Here is a 26302-nt window from a genome sequence, read left to right as displayed (position 1 = left end):
AGATAGATAGATAGATAGATAGATAGATAGATAGATAGATAGATAGAGACAGACAGATACCTCAGTATTTCTTGGGGGAATGCTAATGTAAGTGGTATTGTGTTTTTAATTTCAAATTTCACTTGTACATTGCTGGCATATTGTTAAGTGCCTGAGTTGTATATATTAATCTTGTATCCTGCAACTTTATCATAACTGCTTACTAGTTCCAGGAGTTTTTTAGTTGATTTCTTCAGATTTTCTATAGACAATCATATCATCTGTGAACAAAGACAATTCTATTTCTCCCTTTCCAATCAGTACACCTTTTATTTCCTTTTCTGCCTTACTGCTAATATTAGCTAGGACTTCCAGTATGCTGTTAATCAGAGAAAGGACATCCTGATCTTAGCAGGAAAGCTTCTAGCTTCTCATCATTATGATGTTAGCTGTAGGACTTTTGTAGATGTTCCTTATCAAGTTGCAGAAGTTTCCCCTCTATTCTGAGTTGGCTGAGTTACCATAAATGGGTGGTAGACTTTAGGTTATCAGATTTGTGGGCACAGAGTTGTTCATGGTATTCTTGGACTATTTTGTTTTGTTTTGTTTGTTTTGTTTTTTAATTAAAACACTGAGGTTATTTCACGTGTATATTTTTGTCTCCCCCCATTTCCATGTCTGACCACCACTACTACTATGTCCTATCATGACATTCCACACATACTTAAAACCAAGCTAAGGGTGAAGCTGCATCTTTAAGAACTAAACAGGTATTGTGGACAACACATTCTTGGCAATGGAACCTGGACAACACTTATCAAACACGGTAGGGAAAGTTCTCACTCTGCATTATAAAAAGGACAGCCAGATTTCAACTGTTAAAGAAATGAAATAAGATGGAAAATTTTTAACAAATTCCTTAAACTATTTTCTTAAAGAGACTTCCTCCACTGCCAGAGATCTTGAACAGCCTCCTGATCAATCATCCAGAAGCAATTCTTCACATAATTAATGAACTTGGCTTCCACTTTGGGAAAAGAACCACCTTTTTCTATACTTGCTTGCATTTTTGCTTTAATGTCTTCTACAGAACTAAGTCCTTTTGGTGTTTTAGGAGTTCTTTCCTGTTTTTTGAAGGATTCTTGTCCTGTTGATCTTGGTGTTGATGATGCTTTTGAGTCTTTTCCATTCTGATTTGACTTTTGTGCATTTATGGCTGAAGTATCTTGTATAGATTTCTTCACTGGCGCTTTTTCTTCAGCTTCGTCTCATCAAAATCATCATCATCATCATCATCTTCATCTTCATTAGCAGCAAGTTTTACTTTTTTCTGTGGAACCCTGCTACCACCTCAGGGGCAGACCGCTTTCCAGATATACTTAAGAGTTTCACATCCTCCTCCTCTTCATCTTCTGACTCTGCATCTTCCTCCACAACTACGAAGTGCTATCCACTAATATGCACTGGCCCTGAACCACACTTCAACCATAAGAGCACTGGTGGTGTGATTTCAAAGCCCCCAAGGGAAACCATTGGCTGTACAGACATTTTCAAAGTTGCCAGTGTTACTTTAACTGGACTGCCTTCGTAATTCATTGCTTCTGCTTCAATAATGTGCAATTCGTCCTTTACACCAGCACCAGCCCCTAAACTGAACGTTCTTAAAGATAACTAGTGCTCATTTTCATCATTATCTACCTTAAAGTGATAATCTTTGTCAGCCTTTAGTTCACAACCGAAAAGATAGTTCTGGGGCCTCAGGACTCATGTCCATGTCCATCAAATCTTCCATCGGTGGTGGCACCCACTTAGGTAGGAAAGAAGGTGGACAGAGATAAATGACCACTACTCAAGAGAACAGCCAAGCAGAACGGAATCACACCAGGATCTTGGACTATGTTTTTTGTTTTGTTTTGAGACGGAGTCTTGCTCTGTTGCCCAGGCTAGAGTGCAGTGGTGCGATCTCAGCTCACTGCAAGCTCCGCCTCCCGGGTTCATGCCATTCTCCTGCCTCAGTCTCCTGAAGAGCTGGGACTACAGGTGCCCGCCATCACGCCTGTTTTGTTGTTGTTGTTGTTGTTGTTGTTTTTGGTATTTTTAGTAGAGACGGGGTTTCACCATGTTATCCAGGATGGTCTCGATCTCCTGACCTTGTGATCCACCCGCCTAGGCCTCCCAAAGTGCTGGGATTACAGGCTTGAGCCATCGCGCCCAGCCAACTGTTTTTAATGTTCGTGGGACCTGTAGTGATATGCCCCCCAACCTTTTTTTTTGGACAGAATCTCGCTCTGTCACCCAAGCTGGAGTGCAGTGGCACAATCTCAGCTCACTGTAACCTCCATCTCTTGGTTCAAGCAATTCTCCTGCCTCAGCCTCCCAGGTAGCTGGGACTACGGGCACGCGCCACCATGCCCAGCTATCTTTATGTTTTTAGTAGACACCCGGTTTTGCCAAGTTGACCAGACTGGTCTCGAACTCCTGACCTCAGGTGATCCACCCACCTCAGCCTCCCAAAGTGCTGGGATTACAGGTGTGAGCCATGCCCAGCCAGATATGCCCTGTCTCTGATATTAGTAATTTGTGTCTTCTCTCTTATTAGCTTGGCTAGAGGCTTACTGATCTTCTCAGAAATAACTCTTGGTTTCACTGATTTTCTCTATTGATTTCCTGTTTTCAGTTGCACGGATTTTTGCTCTAATTTTTATTTCTCTTCTTCTGCTTACTTTGGATTTAATTATTTTCTAATTTTCATATGTGGAAGCTTAGAATACTGATTTTAGATCTTTCTACTTTTCTTCATGTATACAGTCAATGTTATAAATCTGAGTATCTTAACAATTTACCAATTTTTGGCTGGGCGCAGTGGCTCACACCTATAATCCCAGCACTTTGGGAGGCCGAGGCAGGTGGATCACCTGAGGTCAGGAGTTCGAAACCAGCCTGGTCAACATGGTGAAACCCCATCTCTACTAAAAATACAAAAATTAGCCAGGCATGGTGGCAGGCGCCTGTAATCCCAACTACTCGGGAGGCTGAGGCAGGAGAATCGCTTGAACCCGGGAGGCGGAGGTTGCAGTGAGCCAAGATCATGCCATCACGCTCCAGCCTGGGGACAACAGTGAGACTTTATTTAAAAAAAGAAAAATTACCAATTTTTAAAACTTTTACATAGTCTGGCTTATCAGTTATTTCTTTCATAAATTATGACTTTGGTTTTGTATCTAAAAGTCATCACCATACCCAAGGTCATCTAGATTTTCTGTTGTTATCTTCTGTGAGTTTTAGAGTTTGGCATTCTACATGTAATTGAATGCATACATTAGGAAAGTAGAAAGACAAGCGTTATTTCTGCTACCTCCTACAAATTGAGAAGTTGTATTTTCATTTTCATTTAGATCAAGTTATTTTAAAATGTATTTTCATATTTTTTCTCTGACCCTGAGTTATTTAGAAATGTGGCATTTAATCTTCAAAGTATTTGGAGATTTTTCCAGCTATCTTTCTGTTACTGATTTCTAGTTTATTTCCATTGTGGTCTGGGGACAGATATTGTGTGATTTATCTTCTTTTATATCTGTTAAAGTTTGTTTTCTTCCCCAGATTGTAATCTGTCCTGGTGAATGTTCCGTGTGACCCTGAGAAGAGTATGTGTTCTGCTGTTGTTAATGAAGGTGTCTTTTGACGTCCATTATATCCAGTTGGTTGACAGTGTTGCAGAACTCAACTATGTCCTTACTGATTTTGTGCCTTCGTGCCTCTGTCCATTTCTGATAGGTGTTAAAAATCTCTAACCATAATAGTGGATTCATCTATTTCTCCTTGCCATTCTTTCGCTTTCTGACATGTATTTTGACACTCCATGGTTAGGCATCTAAACGTTAAGAGCTAAAACTATATATATAAAACTCTTAGAAGAAAGCATATGAGGAAAGCTTCATGGTATTGGATTTGGCAATGATGTCTTAGATGTGACACCAAAAGCACAGGCAACAAAAGCAAAGATAGATTGGACTGTACCAAAGTTAAAAGCTCCTATGTATCAAAGGACACAACCAACAGAGTGAAAACGCAACCCACTACGTCGAAAACATTTGCAAATCATGTATCTGATAAGGGGTAAGATCCAGAATAGATTAATAAAGAACTCCTACAACTCAATAACAACAAAAAATATCTGATTTTAAGAATTAGAAAAGGTCTTAAATAGATATTTCTTCAAAAATGATTTACAATTAGTCAGTAAGCACATGTAAAGATGTTCAACATCACTAATCATTACAGAAATGTAAGTCAAAACCACAATGAGATGCCACCTCACACCTATAAAGATTGCTACTATTCAAAAAACAAAGTAATAAGTGTTAACAAGGATGTAGAGAAATCAGAACTTTTGTGCACTGCTGGTAGGAATGTAAAATGGTGCAGCTGCTGTGGAAAACGATGTGGAGAGACTTCAAATAATTAAAAATAGAATTACTATATGATCTAGCAAATGTTATCTGTTAGTGTATACCCAAAAGAACTGAAAGCAGTGACTCCAACAGCTAATTGTACACCTATTCGTAGGAGCATTATTCACAACAGCCAAAAGGTGAAAGCCACTCAAGTGTCTACTGACAGATGAATGGATAAACAAAACACGGTACATACATACAATGGAATATCATTCACAGCATAAAAAGGAAATCTGGCTGAGTGTGGTAGCTCACACCCGTGATCTCAGCACTTTGGGAGGCCACAGTTGGAGGATCACTTATGCTCAAGAGTTTGTGACCAACCTGGGCAACATGGTGAAACCCTGTCTCTACAAAAAATACAAAAATTATTCGGGCATGGTAGTGAGTGTGTGCTTGTAATCTCAGCTACTTGGGAGGGTGAGGTAGGAGAATCATCTGAGCACAGGAAGGTTAAGGCTGCAGTGAGCCATGATCACACCACTGCACTCCAGCCTGGGTAGCAAGGGAGACCCTGTCTCTAAGGGGAAAAAAAAGAAAATTTGACACATGCTATAACATGGATAAACCTCACAGACGTTATGTGAAGTGAAATACGCCAGTCCTCAAAGGATAAATACTGTATGATTCCACTTACATGAGGTCCTAGAGTAGTCAAATTTATGGAGATGGAAAGTAGAATGTTAGATGCCAGGGGCTGGAGGGAGAGGGCAATGGGGAATTACTGTCTCATATGAAGAGTTTCTATTTTCTTTTTTTTTTTTGAGGCGGAGTCTCGCTCTGTCGCCCAGGCTGGAGTGCAGTAGCCAGATCTCAGCTCACTGCAAGCTCTGCCCCCCGGGTTTACGCCATTCTCCTGCCTCAGCCTCCCAAGTAGCTGGGACTACAGGCACCCGCCACCTCGCCTGGCTAGTTTTTTGTATTTTTTAGTAGAGATGGGGTTTCACCGTATTAGCCAGGATGGTCTCGATCTCCTGACCTCGTGATCCGCCCGTCTCGGCCTCCCGAAGTGCTGGGATTACAGGCTTGAGCCACCGCGCCCGGCCAGAGTTTCTATTTTCAAGATGAGTTCTGGAGATGGATGATAGTGGTGGTTGCACAATAGAAATACTTAATGCCAGTCAACTGTACACTTTAAAATGGTTAAACTGGTAAATGTTATGTTTATGTGTGTTTTACAATTTAAAAAACCCTACTTTTTAAAAATAATGCACTGAAACCACCAACTTTACATTCCTTAGAGCAGTGGTTAACACAGCCATGACTTATGCAGCATTTGCAGTCACCATTAACCGTAAAGACTGCTGTATCTTTGTTCTAGTGTCATGGAATACTCCAACACACCATCTTGAATGGCCCAGACCATCTTCACTGTTAGGAAGGATAGGTCTCATTTCCCTGACAAGCAATCTTCCCATCCCTGTCTCCTGCTGGTTTTATTTTTCCTTCTCTCCCCAGTGCATCTTCCTTGGAAAGGAAAAATTCATTTAAAAAAAAAGACCAGGTACAGTGGCTCATGTCTGTAATCCCAGCACTTTGGGAGGCTGAGGCAGGAGGATCCCTTGAGTCCAGGTGTTTGAGACCAGCCTGGGCAACATAGGGAGACCTCATCTCTACAAAAAATAAAAAAGATAACTGGGTATGGTAGTACATGCTGTAGTCCCAGCTACTGGGGAGGCTGAGATGGGAGGAGCACTTGAGCCCAGGAATTTGAGGCTGTAGTGAGCAATGATTGTGCTGCTGCACTCCAGCCTGGGCGACAGAGCAAGACCCTGTCTCAAAAACAGCAACAACAACAACAAAAAACCATTAAGAGAAAAATATAAGTTAATTTGGAATTTTATCACATGAAAATCTAAAGTAATTGGCCTGAAATACAGCTTATATGTAGACTAGATCATTCCCTGATGGCCCTAGGATAGCAGAAACACTCATGATCAGAATACATTAATCATAAGTGTATACTACTTTAAGAAAAAAGATCCCATGGTACCTTTACTTATCTTCTGAAGACTAAATAAAATAGTCTTATGACTTTTTTGACTGAAATATTAAGATAACTGTAAATAGATTAAAATAATTAAGGTACACACACGGGTATAAGAAGTTGTAGAGATACCCTATACATTTTGTCCAATTCCCCCAATGGTAACATTTTGCAGAACTCAAGTATAATCTCACAACCAGGATATTATACTGATACAACCCACAGATTCCAATTTACTATCTTACCAATACCCATTTGTGTGTTTTTATGTGTGTATTAAGATCTATTATTATTTATTATTTTATTTCCCATTTACATGTGTGTATCTACCCCTGCAAACAAGTTGTTAAACAGTTCCCAAACCACAAGGATCCCTCTTCTTGCCCTTTTATAACTATATACACCTCTCCCTATCCCTCAACCCCTGGCAACCACTAATCTGTTCTCAATTTCTTAATTCTGTAATTTCAAAAATGTTATGTAAATGGAATCATACAGTAAACGTATTGGGATTGTCTTTTTTGCTCAGACTATTTCCCTGAAGAGTCATCCAAGTTCATCCAAGTTTCAAAACTTTGTTCCTTTTTATTGCTGAGTGGTATTCCATGGCATGGATGTACCAGAGTTTGTTTAACCATTCATCTACTGAAGGACATCTGGGCTGATTCCAGCATTTGGCATTAGAAATGAGGCTGGGCTGGGCGTGGTGGCTCAAGCCTGTAATCCCAGCACTTTGGGAGGCCAAGACGGGCGGATCACGAGGTCAGGAGATCGAGACCATCCTGACTAACATGGTGAAACCCCGTCTCTACCAAAAAATACAAAAAACTAGCCGGGCGAGGTGGCAGGCGCCTGTAGTACCAGCTTACTCGGGAGGCTGAGGCAGGAGAATGGTGGGAACCCGGGAGGCGGAGCTTGCAGTGAGCTGAGATCCGGCCACTGCACTCCAGCCTGGGTGACAGAAATGAGGCTGTTATGAACATTCATGTACAGGTTTGTCAACTATTCCTAAGACTTTTAAAGTTCATTTCAGTAATTGTGATTTTGAAAACTTTGCAAGGAATATCTGATGATTACTCATTAAAACAGAAAAAAGAATATTCCTTTTTTTTTTACTACCTTGTACAACAAAGAATACAGTACTGGTTTTTAAGTATGGAGAAAGGTTTAATATTTAAATATATAGCCTTAATAAAATAAATATACTCACCAATAAAAGCACTATCAGATTCCAATAATGAGTTTTTCAAGAAATCACTAGTGTCATCTCTGGGCTAAAAGAAACATGTTTCAATGATTACTTTTATTAGTTTTGTGTGGAAAAACAACAAATTTGTACTAAGAAGAGGCACAGGTTTCCACATTGTTCTCTCTAAAAGCAGAAGAGGATGGGGAGAGGTAGGACTGACGACATTCCAATGCTCAGAAAATACTGGAAAGCCTTAACACACACAATTCCTATGAAGACGGTGATAGCAACGCAGGACAGTATCTCTCCAGGCTACAGATTCTACAAGCTCACACATTTACTCCCTAACTCCACTCCTTCCTGCCCCTTTATGGTTGAAGTCAAATAAAAGGATCACATTATGACTAATGGAAAATATAATAGAGTATGAAGCAAAGACCCCAATTAAACATTAAGTCTTTAAGCCACTGCCAAGATTCATTCATTCCAATTTCCATAAACCTGTATAGCCCACTTACTATTTCTTTCATGCTAGGAACTGGGGATACAAAGATGAATTAAAAGTTTCTGCTCTGGAGTAGATCACAGTGTCATAGGAGAGAGGGGGGTATACTCTCAGATTATGACAGCCCTACGTGACACCTATTGGTCACAATGATGCAGCACAGACACAGTGGAGCACATACTATAGTAAGGAAAAAAAATGCTAGGATTGGGCTTATTATAATGAGCTCCCAAATGAGAGAAAACTTAAATTTACATATAGAGAATTTTGCAGTACAGAATAATAATCACCAACATGTCAGAAGGAACCTAAAGTCATCCAACTCCACCTACCTGCACCTTCTTAGCAGATTTCTGGGCTTTATTAAGACACTCCAGCAAAGAGCTGTCCATTAATTTTTAAGGCAATGAATTACACTGATGCACTGCATTCATTATCAGAAAGTGAGCTTGTCTCTTGCCTAAATTACTGCAATAGCCTCCTGCCCCACTCAGTCTAAATGCATAGCAGTCAGTGGATCAAGTAAAAACCTCAAGCAGATCATGTCACTCCTCCACTTAAAGACCTTGGCAGCTTCTCATCACATGCACAAGTGTCAAAGGCAAAGCCCCAGAATGGCCCCCAAGGCCCTGCTACCTCACCTTGTCACCCCCTGCCCCATGTGTCCAACTGGCCCTTGCTCATGGCTCTCCCACTGCTCCTTACATGCACTAGGCCAGCTCCCACTGGGGCCTCTTCCTGGAATGTTCTTCCTCCAGAAGTTCCCCCACATTTTCCATGGACACCTCCCTGGTGTCCTTACTCAAATGTTACCTACCCAGTGAGCCCCCATGCCCACTGTATTTCCAACTATAAACCCTCCCACCCAGGATGCTCCAGCTGCCTTCTCTGCTGTTGTCTTCTCCACAGCACCATGATTCAACAAACTATTGATTTATTTGATTACTGTCTCTCCCTCCTTCTGCAATGTAAGCTGTCAGAGGGCAGGGATTTTTGTTTCTTTTGTTTACTCCTATAACCCGGCACCTAGAACAGTTTCTGGTCCATAGGAAATCATAAATATCTGTTGATTGAAAAGAGCTCATCCTGTCCCTTTATTCAGTCTTGCACAAAAGGTGCCCCCCTTAGGATATAGGTGGGTGTTATCATTCTCTGTTCCCTCCCTTTGCTTATTTTCTTTGTAGACCTCAACACTATTTCCATAACAGACTCCCACTCCCACTACTGCTCATGCTAATGACAGCAAACACTCACACTGCACTCATCATGGGCCAGGCCTGCTGTAAGGGCTTTTAATATATTATCTCAGTTCTAACAACAGCACTTGAGCTATTTTTATTTATTTAATAAACACTTATATAAAATTTATATGCCAGGCCTGTCTCTAAGTACCTTGCAAATATTAATTTAAGTACTATTATCCTCATTTTACAGATTAGGAAGCTGAGGCATAAAGAGATTAAATAACTTGCCCTAAGTCACGTAGCTAAAAATAGACTAACTGGAACAGCCTAGTGCTAGAATCTTGTTCTTAGCCATTACAACATGTTTTCTCTATATATTATACTAACACTTCTCAAGCTATCCACTTTACTGATAAGACTTACGTTCTTAATTCAATATTCCTAAATAATTCAAAATTTGAATTACTTGATCATCATATGCCTCTAGATTTTTAATCCCCCAAAAACTAACTTGAAAAATTATAACTGGTTGCTTACCATTCTTTGCTCTCGTACTTTAGCACTTGGGATGGCATCTAAGTCAACTGTAGTCAATGAAGAACAAAAGCAAATTAAAAGGTCAGAAATTGCTTACTATATAAAATTAAATTTTAGAATATCTTTTTGACTAGCTCTCTACTGTAAATTACTTTTCAACTATCACACTTCAGAATATTTTAAAGATATCACTTATTAATAAACATAACCCTGCATCCATTCTAGCTGCATAAAATTCTCCCATCCACATGAATGAACATAACAAGTAAAATCATTGCAAATGTAAAACTAATGCCAACAGAAAAAGAAAATGATCAATGCAGGATCCTTCACCATCTTGTCAGATTTCTACAGTCTGTAGAAAGTTGTTGCATGGAGTTAAATAGGGGCTCCCTCACATGGAACTGAAATAAGCTCCAGGCACTTAGTTCCCGAAGCAAAAATCTTGGATCAGGTATCCCAAAGCCCCAAAGCCTCTCCAATATGACCAGTCTTCCTATGTGTTCCTGTGAATAGTACATTTTGCCCTTTTTAGATACTGCCTTTTATTGAGAATAAACAAGTTGCCAATGATAGCCTGTATTCCTTCTCCTATATTTTAATAGACATATTTGTGATTGTTTACAGTGTGGCCATATTCTTTTTTTTTTTTTTTTTTTTTTTTTTGAGACAAAGTCTCACTCTGTTGCCCAAGCTGGAGTGCAGTGGCACGATCTCGGCTCTCTGGAACCTCCACCTCCCGGGTTCAAGCGATTCTCCTGACTCAGGCTCCAGAGTAGCTAGGACTACAGGCACACACCACCATGCCCAGCTAATTTTTGTATTTTTAGTAGAGACGGGGGTTTCACTATGTTGGCCAGACTAGTCTTGAACTCCTGACCTCATGATCTGCCCACTTCGGCCTCCCAAAGTGCTGGGATTACAGGCGTGAACCACCACGCCCAGTCAGTGAAATCATATTCTTATGAATTTGGTCATCATAGTGTCTACTGGCAGTCGGGGGGTGGCTACTGTGGGAGATAGATACCTTCAGTGCCAAAATGTACCTGTATCAACCTGGGGACTACTTTTGGGCCAATCAGTCTAAGATACCAAAATCCCACAAGATCAGACCTTCATTTTGAGACTAAAGAAAAATGCCACCAGACTGGGTACAAAGGTTGAAGAATGTACTTGCTTCTCTCCTCTCTCCAGGTGATACACCTACTGCTTATCCTAGAATTAGGCTTATTCTGTTACAGGGCTATGAGGCTGTTATTAAAAATTCTGTACCAGATGAAGGGAAGACGATCCCTATACATATGTTTATTAAAGTCTTACCTATGATCTGGGCCTAAAGTGCTGCATCACTTACTCCTGTGATGCTATCTCATGAAGTCAAAAAAGCTTCCTCAGATTCTGCAAGTCAGACCAGCCTCCCAAGATAGGGTCTTAAATTTTCTTAAAAATAACTGGCAGGAGCATCCCTTCCATTCTTGTTATCTGATTGTTGTGTTTTCATTACTCATTTTCCATGGTTAACCTCGATGGCCTGAAAGCTGGTGAAATACAGATGGGAAGGCCATGCAGTACACCTGGCTATCATCAGGCCCCATCAGTGCTCTCTGAGACAACTAGCCCCACTCTGCTTCTAGGTGCCCACCCACCCCAACCCAACGGCGTCCTGGATTTCTTCTGTGCAATATTCATCACAGTTATACTTCTTTAGCATCTAACTTCTCCAACAAAATATAACCTCCTCAAGAGCAGCAGCATATGTCATTCATCACCATATCCCTGGATACAGGCCAGTACCTGTGCTCCTAGCAACCACTAAGTATCTTTCAAGTGGTTGATTATACGAAAACATATTCATAGTCCAGTCTGATGCTTTGCACATTTTACACCACATCAAAACTTAAACACCCTCACACCACAGTAGACAAATGCCTGACATGGCACAGTAGACAAATGCCCGACACATCATGACAGGGCACTGATATGTTTGCCTGGCACTCCTTCCTTTGGTTTCTAGTTCCTAATGCAGATGTCACCTGGCCTGGTCAAAGTATTGAATCCTCCTGGCTACAGTGAATGGCTGGGCCCCTGTCATGCATGAATACACCACCCTGGTGGAGCCACTCAGAGCCCTTTCTCATACTTCTTCTTTTCTGGTACTACAGACCAAACGGGCCCTGTGAGCATGGGGCTGCCAGTGAAGGGAGGATGCCTGAGACTGAAATCAACAGAAGAGATGCAGAAAGCCTACCGAAAAACAGCGTGCTAATACTATTTGACACAGCAGTGATTATTTCTTACCTTTGGCACCTTCCTGCATTTTTATTCTGTTCAGCCTCTTCTGCTGCTCTCTTAGCAGGGCTTGCTGCTGAATCTCTAAGGTGTGATGATCTCTTGGAGGATCCGGGTACATAAATCTCAGATCAACTCGTGTTTCTGAATCTGGTATAAAAAATATGTTATATAACTAAGTTAAATGTTGTTTTCAAATGGGATTTTATAAAACTTCACTATAAGTAACATGAGTAACCTCATTTCAAAATCAAGGAAATGATATAAATAGTGAAACATCACTAAAGTCAAAGGACAGTAAATAGCCACAAAACTAAAGAACATGAAATTAATATTCTTTAATAAATGCCTTTTCACAAACTTACCAACATAAGAAATAACCCAGAACAAGCAGTGGACGCCGCATTCTCCATTTCTACCTGTCCTAGCCCCGCCAGGATGCCACCCAGAACACAAACTACGTGCAGGTATATCCAAGCAGATGGTCACATGGCTATGACTAAGGCAGCCATGAGACACTGTAATCATGGCTGATCTCTAAAATATACTGGAAATGTGAAAAAACAATGTTACTGGCCAATTAATATTTTAGTCCTTACAAGTATCAAGCAGAAAGCCAGATAAACATAGACTGGCTGGAACTTGATGGGGAATGCCATTTCTGTTTTTTGTTTGTTTGTTTGTTTTTGTTTTTGTTTTTTGAGATGGAGTCTTGATCTGTCGCCCAGGCTGGAGTGCAGTGGCACGGTCTTGTTCACTGCCAGCTCCACCTCCCGGGCTCAGACCATTCTCCTGCCTCAGCCTCCTGAGTAGCTAGGACTATAGGCGCCCGCCACCACGCCTGGCTCATTTTTTGTATTTTTAGTAGAGACAGGGTTTCACTGTGTTAGCCAGGATGATCTCGATTTCCTGACCTCGTTATCTGCCCGCCTTGGCCTCCCAAAGTGCTGGGATTACAGGCGTGAGCCACCGCGGCTGGGGATTGTCATTTCTGAAGGAATTTACCTCTGTCACAATTCCATGAATATCCACAAACAAGAATAAATTTTGTTTTGTTTTGAGACAAAGTATTACTCTGTCACCCAGGCTGGAGTGCAGTAGCATGATCTCAGCTCACTGCAACCTCCACCTCCTGGGTTCAAGCAATTCTCCTGCCTCAGTCTCCCAAGTAGCTGGGACTACAGGTGCCCACCACTATGCCCGGTTAATTTTTTTTTTTGTAGTTTTTAGTAGAGATGGGGTTTTGCTATGTTGGCCAGGCTAGTCTTGAGCTCCTGACTTTGTGATCCACCTGCCTTGGCCTCTCAAAGTGCTGGGATTACAGGCACTAGCCACTGCGCCCAGCCAAGAATAAAAATTTTTAAATCTTGAGAAGAAACATACAGTTCATACATATAAAAAGCCTTGAAAATATTATTCCCTTTGACTCACTAATTACACTGCTGGAATATAAATAAATGAGCCTAAATATATACACAGTTTTATGGTCCTAAATATGTATAAAGCTTTATGATCAGAAATTATCAAAAGAACAAAATAGTGAAAATGGCTAATAGCCATTTTTAGAAGTTAACAGAAGACTCTGGACACATAAACTTGGACTGGTCCCTGGCTTCACTGCTTCCAGACTCATTAAAAAACAATACCAACCACCAGGTCATTGGTGAATGAGGGCAAGATGTAGTAACACAGGGAAATGAATGGCTCAATTCTATGGCTTAAACCTTTTTGGTCTCAAGATCTTTTTTACACTCTTAAAAATTGAGGACCCCAAAGAGCTTTACTTATGTAGTGACACACACACACACACACACACACACGCGCGCGCGCGCCATATTAAGTTAAAACTAAGAGATTCTTAAAACACAAGAATACACAAGGACACATTCTGCTAGCTTCAAAGAGATGAAATCATCACATGTCATGTAGTCTCTGGCCAATCTGTATACACATGAGAGAATAAGAATGAAAAATACAAATAATGTCTTAGTTTATAATACAAACAGTTTTGATTTCAGATCAAACTTCTCATGAGACCCACTGGATTAACATAATGCCTGGCAGATAGTAAGTAATCAATATATGATAGCATAAAAAATAACTATGGTAGGCCGGGCGCGGTGGCTCAAGCCTGTAATCCCAGCACTTTGGGAGGCCGAGACGGGCGGATCACAAGGTCAGGAGATCGAGACCATCCTGGCTAACCCGGTGAAACCCCGTCTCTACTAAAAAACACAAAAAACTAGCCGGGCGAGGTGGCGGCGCCTGTGGTCCCAGCTACTCGCGAGGCTGAGGCAGGAGAATGGCGGGAACCCGGGAGGCGGAGCTTGCAGTGAGCTGAGATCCGGCCACTGCACTCCAGCCTGGGCGACAGAGCGAGACTCCGTCTCAAAAAAAAAAAAAAAAAAACTATGGTATACGTAATTGATAATACATGTAAATCTACGTGAAAAACAATAGAGAAAATTAAATAAATAACAAAATTTATCTTGTTTTTCTTTTAATTACGCTCAGAAAGACTAGAAAACATCCAAAATGATAATGGTACTTATATATAGGTAGTTTGACTAAGGTGATTTTTCCTTCTTACTATCTTTCTGTATTTTGAAAATTTGCTACAATAAACAGATATTACTTTCAAAAGGATACAAAGCTTAAATTCCAGTTTTCTGGCCTAGGTCATTATGACCACATATCCCATAATCTGCCCCTTCTGCTCCAACACCTGCTCTGCTGAATATGCCTAAAGGAAAATTACACAACACACATTTTGGTTCCTCCACACATTCTCAGTCTCCTAGGCCTCGTGTACCTTGGAAATCCCATTTCCCTACTAAACTTTCTCTTCTATTCGTCCTAAGTGGCTACATCAAAGCTTCTCCTGACTCTTCCCTCAAATCCCCTAGATTTCCTCCTGCCTACCCAGATGCCCTGCTCACTTCAACAATCACTCACCCTCTCCTAGAGCCTAAACCTCTTTCTCCTGCATAGCTCCTCACATTCACATTCTAAGGAGTCTTCCAGCTCCTGATCCCTCTCCTTCCCCTTCCCTTTCCCAGCCAAGGGTCTTCTAAAAGTCTTATGCCTATTGTTTCCAATATCTTGTCTCCTAGTCAATCCTCATTCCAAAGTTAATCGGCGATCATTCCACTTAAAAAGCTCTAGCTGAGGTCACCAATGACCTCATCCAACTGACATTTTCCGGTATTCATCTTACACGATCCTGTCTCCTTGATACAGGTTTCTTTCCGCTCAGGTTTCAGGATCGTACATTCTCCTGCTTCTCCTCCGGTCTCTCTGGCTTCTCCTCAGTATTTTTCATGAGCTCATCTTTGTCTGTCCATCCTCCATTAAATGCCAAGTTCCATTCTTCATACTAGTCTATGCAATCTCATCCATCCCAGACTTTAACACTATATGCTCTCCAAAAGAAAGCAGTTAGTCAAACTAAAGCTTCATATACCAGACTGGTTAACTGAAGACCTAGAGAATACAGAAGTTTCATTTCATTTTAACTTAAAATATGTATCATAGATAAAATTCTACTTTAGAAAAAGGGTACAAAATCTTTACAGATATTTAAATATGGGTAGAACACTTCTGCTACATCTTTAAAAGAGCAGCAATCTACTCACCTCTATCTTTCAGCTCATTAAAATCATGAATATTCTGAAAAGTGGCAGCGTCTAAGCCCTTAGGTGACTGTCTTCTGACAGGAGCTTGCAACCGATGTCTAGCCATATCAAATATATCCATGGGATTCCTTTCCCTTTTCCTATAGACAAATGACAAATTATAATATGTGCTTTATAGGAAAAATAGGTGAATTCACATCTAATTCACTGTAAAAGAAATTTGGTCTCTTTTACCACATCATATTATTAAAGAATTATTCTAGGCCAGGTGCTGTGGCTCACATTTGCAGTCCCAGCACTTTGGGAGGCAGAGAGGAGGACTCCTTGAAATCAGGAGTTCAATACCAGCCTGGCCTACAAAGCAAGATCCCCTCACTACAAAAAAAAAAAAAAATGACGTCAGGCGTGGTGTCTCATGCCTGTAATCCAGCACTTTGGGAGGCCAAGACAGGTGGATCACTTGAGGTCAGGAGTTCAAGACCAGACTGGCCAATGTGGAGAAACCCCATGTCTACTAAAAATACAAAAATTAGCTGGGTGTGATAGTGCACGCCTGTAGTCCCAGCTACTAGGGAGGCTGAGGCAGCAGAATCACTTGAACCCAGGAGGTGGAGGCTGCAGTGACCTGAGATCACACCACTGCACTCTGGCCTGGGCGACAGAGCAAGATTACGTCGCAAAAAAAAAAGTTGGCCGGGTATGGTGGCTCACACCTGTGATCCCAGCACTTTGGGAGGCCAAGGCAGGCAAATCACCTGAGGTCAGCAGTTTGAGACCAGCCTGGCCAAAATGGTGAAACCCTGTCTCTACTAAAAATACAAAAATTAGTTGGGCATGGTGGTGTGTGCCTGTACTACCACCTACTCAGGAGGCTGAGGCATGAGAACTGCTTGAACCAGGGAGGAGGCGGCTGCGGTGAGCCGAGATCACACCACTGCACCCCAGCTTGGGTAACAGAGCGAGACTCTATCTCAAAAAAAAAAAGTCAAGCATGACGGTGTGTGCCTGTAGTCCTGGCTACTGCTGAGACGAGAGGATTGATTGAACCCAGGAGGCCAAGACTGCAATAAGCTGTGATCATGCCACTGCACTCCAGCCTGGACAACAGAGGAAGACTGTCTCTTTTTTTTTCTTGAGACGCAGTCTCACTCTGTTGCCAGGCTGGAGTGCAGTGGCGTGATCTTGGCTCACAGCAACTTCTGCCTCCTGGGTTCAAAGCAATTCTCCTGCCTCAGCCTCCTGAGTAGCTGGGACTACAGGAGCGTGCCACTAGGTCCAGCTAATTTTTTTGTATTTTTAGTAGAGATGGGATTTCACCATGTTGGCCAGGATGGTCTCTATCTCTTGACCTCGTGATCTCGGCCTCCCGAAGTGCTGGGATTACAGGCATGCGTGAGCCACTGCACCCGGCCCTCTGTCTCTTAAAAAAAAAAAATTGGCTGGGCATGGTGGCTCACACCTGTAATCCCAGCACTTTGGGAGGCCGAGGTGGGTGGATCACGAGGTCAGGGGATCAACACCATCCTGGCTAACACAGTGAAACCCTGTCTCTACTAAAAATTACAAAAAATTAGCCGGGCGTGGTGGCACACGCCTATACTCCCAGCTACTCAGGAGGCTGAGGCAAGAGAATGGCGTGAACCCGGGAGGTGGAGCTTGCAGTGAGCCGAGATCGTGCCACTGCACTCCAGCCTGGGCGACACAGCAAGACTCCGTCTAAAAAAAAAAATTATACTCGGATAGCTCTATTATTAGTTCGATTTACCTTAAAATATAGCATATTTATGACGCCACTGAAATTTTTCAAAATCATCAGATGTAAAATACCTTATTACAAGAATAGAATGATTCAGCTTTACTTTAAAATGTTCATGGAAAAAATAAAATGTTCATGGAGTATGAAGATCACAGTCTCTGAGGTCAGAGAAACTGAGACTCAGACCAGCTCTGTTGTTTATTAGCAGTTTGACCTCGATTTCATCATCTGTAAAATGCAGATGCCTATCCCTTATAGTCTTATTGTGAACAACAGAATTAAAAAAAATTTTTTTTTTGGAAAGACTCTTGCTCTCTTGCCCAGGCTGGAGTACAGTGGCACAATCTCAGCTCACTGCAACCTCCACTTCCCAGTTCAAGCAATTCTCCTGCCTCAGCCTCCCAAGTAGCTGGGTCTATAGGCACGCATTACCACACTCAGCTTCGGCTAATTTTTTTTTTGCATTTTTAGTAGAGACAGGATTTTGCCACGTTGGCCACAATCGTCTCAAACTCCTGACATCAGGTTATCCGCCCGCCTCAGCCTCCCAAAGTGCTGGGATTACAGGGGTGAGCCACCGTATCGGGTCAGAATTAAGATAAATTGTATACTGTTAAGTACCTAGTATAGTACCTGACATGCATTAGATAATCAATAAATTACCTTCCCCTCAACCTAAAACAGAAATCACACATAGAAATATGGTAATAGGCAGGGCCCTGTGGCTCACGCCTATAATCCCAGCACTTTGGGAGGCCGACGTATTGCTTGAGCTCAGGAGTTTGAGACCAGCCTGGGCAATATGGAAAAAACCCCGTCTCTACTAAAAAATATAAAAATTAGCCAGGTGTGGTAGCCTGCACCTGTAGTCCCACCTACTTGGGAGGCTGAGGCACTAGAATTGCTTGAATCAGGAGGCGGAGGTTGCTGTAAGCCAAGATCATGCCACTGCACTCCAGCCTGGGTGACAGAAAGAGACTCTGTCTCCAAAAAAAGAAAAAATATGGTACTGCCCGGGCACAGTGGCTCACACCTGTAATCCCAGCACTTTGGGAGGCTCAGGCAGGTGGATCACCTGGAGGTCAGGAGTTTGAGACCAGCCTGACCTGTAACATGGTGAAACCCTGTTTCTACTAAAAATACAAAAATTAGCCGGGCGTGGGGGTGGGCACTTGTAATCCTAGCTACTCAGGAGGCTGAGGCAGGAGAAACACCTGAACCCGGGAGGTAGTGGTTGTAGTGAGCCAAAGATCGTGCCATTGCACTCCAGTCTGGGTGACAGAGCGAGACTCCGTCTCAAAAAAATAAAATTAAAACTAGAAATATGGTACTAATATGTAGTTCAACATGGGCATTATTCAGAGGACCCAACATTAACTTTACAATGGACTTTACAAGGAACTTGATACCCTAACTAGTTAACTGATTCCTGGGGTACCTAGGAAATTAATAGATAGCAGGTAGTATGGGAGTTTTCTGCCAGGGCTTTGAGGGAGTGATGATAAGAGAGGGATGGTGTTTCTAGTTCTGAAAAAAAAAAAAAAAATACCTACTGCTGCTTCACTCAGCACTAGGTCTTCTCTATTTCTGAAAATGGAGCTCTAAGTTATGGTCATTATGAGGCTTAGTCAGACTCCTCCCATCATTTCTTTATCATTAAATCTTCCCTAAGCACCAAGACAAGATAGCTGGGATCCCCACACAATACCCCTGGCTCTACTGAGTTTCCTTTTTGCAGCGGAGCATTAACTGGGGCCATAAAAGGACCCTGGTTAAGGCTGACAGAGACCTCTAATACCTAAGGTGAAAGGAACTCTATGGAGATTTATTACAATGCAAAATACTAAAAAGATGTCTAAGAGACCATTAAATTGGACTGCTGTCTAGTTTCTATTAATGCTAATAGTTAAATACACTGGTAAGTTAGGAAGTAGGTTATTAAATCTTCACATGTGAGCTACATCACATTTGTTTTGAGCCTAGCACATAATAGGAGTTGGATAATATGGCAAATTATATAGTGAATACGAGATTCCTTTTGTACAAATATTCATGAAATTGCAATAAAGAACCAACTCTGAGATGTCTTTAATCAGAATATATATTAAAATTATTCCAAAGTAAATGTACTCAACCAATTCTTGCTAAATGATGATAAATGTAACATGTTTTATAACAAGTTAGAACTTAAGAGTCACAAAGACATATATTTATTTATTTCAAATACATACATTTATTTATTCTTCAGTAGACTCTCAAGGGGTAGAAATTATCATGTATAATTTTCAAGTGAGAAAACTGAGGCACTGCTTGAGTACTCTTTCTTAAATCACATTGCTTTACCAAAAGAATTTATTAATGAAAAGAAAAATTAATAAAATGTCAAAAAACCATTAAACTGAATTAAATATGCATGTTTAGAAAATGGAAAGCTGCACAGTTAAGGCATTTATAACACTGTAAAAGTAAATATAGGCTGGGCGCGGTGGCTCAAGCCTGTAATCCCAGCACTTTGGGAGGCCGAGACGGGCAGATCACGAGGTCAGGAGATCAAGACCATCCTGAATAACACAGTGAAACCCCGTCTCTACTAAAAAATACAAAAACAAAAACTAGCCGGGCGAGGTGGCGGGCGCCTGTAGTCCCAGCTACTCGGGAGGCTGAGGCAGGAGAATGGCGTAAACCCGGGAGGCGGAGCTTGCAGTGAGCTGAGATCCAGCCACTGCACTCCAGCTCGGGTGACAGAGCGAGACTCCATCTCAAAAAAAAAAAAAAAAAAAAGTAAATATAGAAAAAAAAAATACTACCTCTCGATTACTTAGAACTTATTGACCTACTATGGGAGAATTACTGAATCACTGAAAATTACCACCTTGGAATAATATTTCATTATCTAGCCAATCTATATCTTGAAATTTCCTCACCTTGTTTACCTTGTTTCAATATTCCTGGAGAATACAAACAAAAATCTAAACAAAGTGTAATTAGGCAAATTAACGTGCCACATTACATACTGGATTAGAATCAGAGACATCGGTACGAACTTAATATATATACAAATAGATATAGGAACAATTATAGATATGTTTATATTTATGACTTAGTATACATATATATATTATCCAGAGGGCCTAGAAGCAGTGACACCCAGCAATAAACAGACCCAGCTTATCTGGTTTCTAAATACATTCTCCAAAAGGAACCAGGGCTCCTTGGAGAAATAGCTGATTCTAGGGATGGGGTAGGGGAAATACAAGATGATCCTGAGGCATCTGGAAAGAAGTCTTCAAAAAATGAAAGGATGGGGACATGTCAAAGAGACACAGGAGCCAACCTGAAAGAGCTCCAAATGGCCAAAGTTGGAACAATTTGTGAAACAAAATAATGTAGTACTCACTTATAACCCAAAGTGTAAGATAAATATACATGAGATGACAGTAATAAATAAATGACTGAATAAATAAATAAATGGAAGAAGAGACAAGTCTTTCTTATGGAAGAATTCAAAAAACTGTATGTGGGTAACCCCCTGTTCCAAGAGATGAAGCTTAATTCCACCCCTTTCTCACTCTAGCAGGTGTGCTAGATTTAGTGATTTGTGACCAAAGAATAGTTAACTTTCTAGTGGAGAATCCTGGTAAACACTACTTAAACCAAGGTTAACATTTCCAGAGGTATCATGTGGATATCATGTACCTCGATACAATATGATGTCAGAACAGTGCCTGTGCTCTTCTTTCCAGAAACTCTTAATCCCAGTCTAATAATCAGAAAACATCAGACAAATCCAGACTAGAGAAGGAGGCATTCTATAGGATACCTGGCCAGTGCCTATGTAGACTTTCACAAGAAAAATAAGAAAAGACTGGGAAACTGTCCCAGACCCGAGGAGACTGGGAGACATGACAACTAAATGCAACGTGGTACATCTTGTATGGGGCCCATGAACAGAAGAAGAACATTAGTAGAAAACTGGAGAAATCCAAAGAGTCTCAAATTTAGTTCATAGTAATGTTCTAATGTCAGCCTCTGAGTTGTGACAAACATACCATGGTAATACAAGACGTTAACAATAGGGAAAACCGGATGAAGGGTGTACAGAAACTCTATGTATTGTTTGCAACCTTTTCTTAAATTTTTTTTTGAGACGGAGTCTCGCTCTGTCGCCTAGGCTGGAGTGCAGTGGTGTGATCTGGGCTCACTGCAACCTCCACCTCCTGGGTTCATGCCATTCTTCTGCCTCAGCCTCCTAAGTAGCTGGGACCACAGGTGCATGCCACCACACCCAGTTAATTTTTTGTATTTTTAGTAGAGACAGGGTTTCACCATGTTAGCCAGGATGGCCTCGATCTCCTGACCTCGTGATATGCCTGCCTTGGCCTCCCAAAGTGCTGGGATTACAGGCGTGAACAACCGCACCCAGCCTGCAACTTTTTTATAATCAAAATTATCCCAAAATAGAAAGTTTATTTTTAAAAAGAGAAAGAAAGAAAATGTGGTAGTTATCCACTATGTTGATTTTACAACCTACTAAAACACTGCAAACTGAAGTTTGAAGAACACTGCTTTAAAAATTTATGACTCCTGGCAAAAATGATCAGAAATGTTTGGTAGCCTGTAAGTGATTTTGTTGAAAAAAAGTATTTCAGAAAGCTACGTTATTAATGGAAAATATAAAAAAAAACATTTCTAAAATGCAACTACTGTCTGTAATTATTCCAACCCAGAAATTTCCATTCCTACAACATGAATCCCCTTGAGAACTGAATTTCTACAACGGATTTTGTAAAAGACAAAGAAAAAGGAAAGTAAGGAGATTCTAAGTAAGATGAATTAGTCCTGTTCCCAAACTGCAAAATTACTGCATAGGTGAAGTAAAAGAACTCAAGAGAAAACAAAAAGTGCAATTCTAAACTTGCCTGATAGGAATTTCATCATCACTGTCCATGTGTAGCAATTGCTCCTGTAGACGCCTCTCTTCACTACGAAGTTGTTTTCTCATTTCTGATAATTCCATAATTACATTTTTTTTCTCCTCTGCAAATTCCCATTGATAAGTAAAACACGACAGGAATAAGAACAAAAGACTAAACATTAAAACACAACCTGACTAATAATAAAGTGAAACTGCTCAGAGACAATTTTATGAAAGATATTTTAACATTTTATATATACACACATACACAGATCATAATTATGAATGTCATTAGGACCCATAAGTACATTTTTTATAATATAGGAATTTCAGAAGCGATATTCTTGTGGGAGGGCAACTATAAAGGAGAGGCACAAGGAAGTTCCTCTATGGTGATGGAACAGTTTTGTATCTTGATTGCAGTGGTATTCGCACAAATTGTGCGTGATAAAAATGCACAGAAATACACATATATAAATGCATGTAAAAAATGGTAAAATCTCATGGTCTGTGGAGCACACCAATGTCTGCCTCCTGGCTATGAGACTGTACTACCTAAGATGTTACCCCAGGGGAAAGTTGGAGAAAGGGTACACAGCACCTACCTCTCTATACTGTTTCTGCAGTTTTCTATGAGTTTATAATTATTTCAAAATGAAAAGTTAAAAAGGGAAATACTCTAGGTAACAGATTTAGTAATTAACTCTACCTTCTGCACGGAGCTGATTTTTCCTGGCAGGTACCGGGGGTGACTGTGCCCTGGACGTGGAACTTTCCTGTTTAACAATAATGACAAAGACATGCTCAGTATGTCTTCCCTACACAGAAGCTTGAAGGGAGTAATTTTTTGAAGGATTTACATGTAAAGGAAACCAAACTCCACACTATCCTACCTCCAAAACTTGTATCTATTCTAGAGTATATCTACCATGTATATCTGTTCTTCCTTCTCAACACAATGGAAGTATCCTTGCCTCTACCCAAAGAGAATCCCTTCATCTGTGCTCTGTATCTGATAATTGACTCCCATTCTCCTCCGAGTATTCTTTTTTTTCAACCTCCTCTCTCCAAGCACCTTCCTCTCAGCCTATGTGTAAAAACCTCTCCCTTTCTTAAAAAAAAATTTTACCTCACCCTTCATTGCTCACTGTCTCCTGTCCATTCTGTCCTTCCTTTCACAGCTGAGCTTCCTTAAAGAACAGTAAATGCAATACTTTTGGGTCTACTGCCTATTCTCATTCACTTCTCAACACACAGCTATGGCCTTTGCTTTCTCACACCTATCACTGCAACAATACTGCCCTCGCCAAAGTCATGAAGTGACCCCCAAGTGACATATTCAGTGGGCATTCTACTTGGCCAGTCGCAATTGCCATCCTCTCTCACCCTCTCTCTATTCCTTTCCCTGCTTCTCAAATGTTGGTAATTCCCCAGTATTCTATTCTCAGCCTCCTTTACTTCTCTTGTAGACACTCATCGTAGACAATGGTACTAATTTAACAAGCACCAATATATTGATGATGTCCAGAACTACAAATCGAGTCCAGAACTCATTCTGCTGCCCCAATTCATATTTTCAACTGCCTACTCTATACAACCCTCACCAAAAACTTGAAAGTTATCATAGACTCCTACCCACCACACACTCAACAAATAGTACTACTATGTCTCTTAAATGTATCATAAAGCTGTCACACCTTCTCAGTTCTTGGTGTCACTGCCTTTGTTTGGGTCCTCAGTCTCACATCTTGACTTCTGCAAAAGTATCTTATCTCCATGTTTAGTCTTGCCCCACCTCCAAAACTTATCTCCACATCATTGCCTGAAAAAACATTATACAAAAGTGGCCATGTCATTCCCCTACTTAAATATTACAATGAATTCCCATGCATTATCTACCACAGACATACTAAATCAGAATCTCAAAGGGTGGGATTCAGAAACATGTTCTTCTGACACATTTCTTTACCTATTCTGGTAATTAGCCTGTCTGGAATCTACCAGCCTATGGAACAAAATCAAAGCTCTTAGCACTCCGTACAGCATGCCACACATGTTCTGACATCCACCTCCTCTGCTGCCTTAATGCACAGGCATCATCAAGCCAGACTACACCATGGAAGATTCTCCACATGTGCCATGAGCTTACATTGCTCTCCACTACTTTCCACAAGCTGAAAATCCCTCACCCTCCTCTTCAAGGCAAATTCCTGCATATTCTTCAAGCATCAACTTGAGGATCAATCTTAGAACATTTTCCATGTTCTCTTTTCCTTGTAGTTCAATCTAAAGTATAACAGACTACATGAACATATCTACAGCTAGCTAGCCTGAGGGGCTAAATTATCGTTCGTCAAAAGAAACTTTAGGGCACCAAGCACTATCAGTTACAATCGAAGCAGCAGGCAAATTACTGTAGATACCACCTGTATTTCAAATCTGAAAAAATTTAACCTATCCAAATATAATGAAAAAGAAAATTTCATTCAATCCCCCATCCAAAATAACTGAGCTAGGATGAACAAATAAAAATGAAAGTACATACATGAATAAAGGAACGTATGATGCTGTCAATCGAAGGAGGTCTTTGGAGTTTGCTTGCAATTTTGTTCTGAAGGGCAGGAACTATAGGAGAAGGCTGTCTCAAGCGCTGAAAAATTTTTAAAATTTAAGAGCAAAATTGCTTCATCACACTCACACACATACACACACACACACACACACACACACACCCCTTATAGTTAAGAAAGTCATCTAAGAGGTTTAGATTGTTATTGCTTTTATTTAATAAAATGTTTTTTACAAAAGTCAGAAATTCCATTACGTAAGATCAAACATGTTGGTTATGATAAACATAAATGGATTTAGACATCTTTATTAAAACAGTATGATTGTCAGATTAGGATTTAAAAAATCAACAAACTCAAGTAAAGCAACAAAAAAGAAAAAATAACAAAACTAAATCATCTTTAATAACAAAAAGATACCATGACAATACAAAAAAATTAAAATAACAAAATCCTTCTTCTGGAAAACAATACATATCAATTTCTAAGATCTAGATCTAATCACTAACAGCATCATGGATGAGGGACTTTTCAAGATCACAATGGGGTACTACATTTCAATTTATAGTGTATTAAACCTTATAGTCCAAAAACTTCATTGTAAATACAACATAGACCTTCTAAAGCCCTGTAGAGGATGCAGCAAACAAGCCATACTACATATAACAAAAGACCAAAAAGCTCTCAAGGAAGAAAAACACAAAAAAGTAGGAAATGCAATTAATGCAATCAAAGACATTAGTTTTGATAAACATAAATGGGTTTAGATATCCCTATTTTAAAAGATTAGGCCGGGTGCAGTGGCTCATGTCTATAATCCCAACACTTTGGAAGCCAAGCAGGCAAGTCACCTAAGGACAGGAGTTCAAGACCAGCCTGGCCAACATGGTGAAACCCTGTCTCTAATAAAAATTAGCCAGGTGTGATAGTTTGAACCTGTAATTCCAGCTACTGGGGAGGCTGAGGCAGGAGAATCACTTGAACCTGGGAGGCGGCAGTTGCGGTGGGCCGAGATTGCACCACTGCACTCCAGCCTGTGCAACAGAGCGAGACTCTGTCTCTAAATAAATAAATAAATAAAATAAAAAGATCATAACTCAGATTAGGATTTTTAATATTCAACAAACTAAATATAGAAGCTAACTAAATGAAAAATACGGTGACACAAAGGTAAAACTGAAGGAATAGACAAAAATATACATCAGACATACATAAATTTAAAAAATGAAAGTAATGTTAATTTCAGAAAGGCAAATGCACTAAATGGGATAAAGCTGATTTAAAACTTTATGGTACTTTACAATT

The 26302-nt window shown here is 40.6% G+C and overlaps 1 protein-coding gene and 1 pseudogene across 11 annotated transcripts in view; both read right to left on the bottom strand.

Moving 5' to 3' along the window:
• The window catches only part of CSPP1 (centrosome and spindle pole associated protein 1), a 134172-nt gene that overhangs the window by 9767 nt on the left and 98103 nt on the right, over positions 1-26302 (bottom strand). For 10 of the 11 annotated variants that reach the window (XM_023222303.1, XM_023222304.1, XM_023222301.1 and 7 more), the window contains 7 exons: positions 24976-25080; positions 23140-23206; positions 22435-22552; positions 15760-15899; positions 12134-12274; positions 9836-9882; positions 7631-7694 (listed from right to left, as the gene is read on the bottom strand). In XM_023222303.1, coding sequence (XP_023078071.1) covers positions 7631-7694; positions 9836-9882; positions 12134-12274; positions 15760-15899; positions 22435-22552; positions 23140-23206; positions 24976-25080 — 682 coding nt within the window. Of the gene's footprint in view, positions 1-7630; positions 7695-9835; positions 9883-11075; positions 11374-12133; positions 12275-15759; positions 15900-22434; positions 22553-23139; positions 23207-24975; positions 25081-26302 lie in introns of those variants that run through there. The other variant, XM_023222311.2, reaches the window with a different exon arrangement.
• Positions 857-1933, bottom strand: LOC111549194 (annotated as a pseudogene).

The sequence above is a fragment of the Piliocolobus tephrosceles genome, chromosome 7 (assembly GCF_002776525.5).
Source record: "Piliocolobus tephrosceles isolate RC106 chromosome 7, ASM277652v3, whole genome shotgun sequence".
Lineage (NCBI taxonomy): Eukaryota > Metazoa > Chordata > Mammalia > Primates > Cercopithecidae > Piliocolobus > Piliocolobus tephrosceles.
The sequence above is the reverse complement of the archived record's forward strand: the minus strand, read 5'-3'. Positions and strand labels throughout refer to the sequence as shown.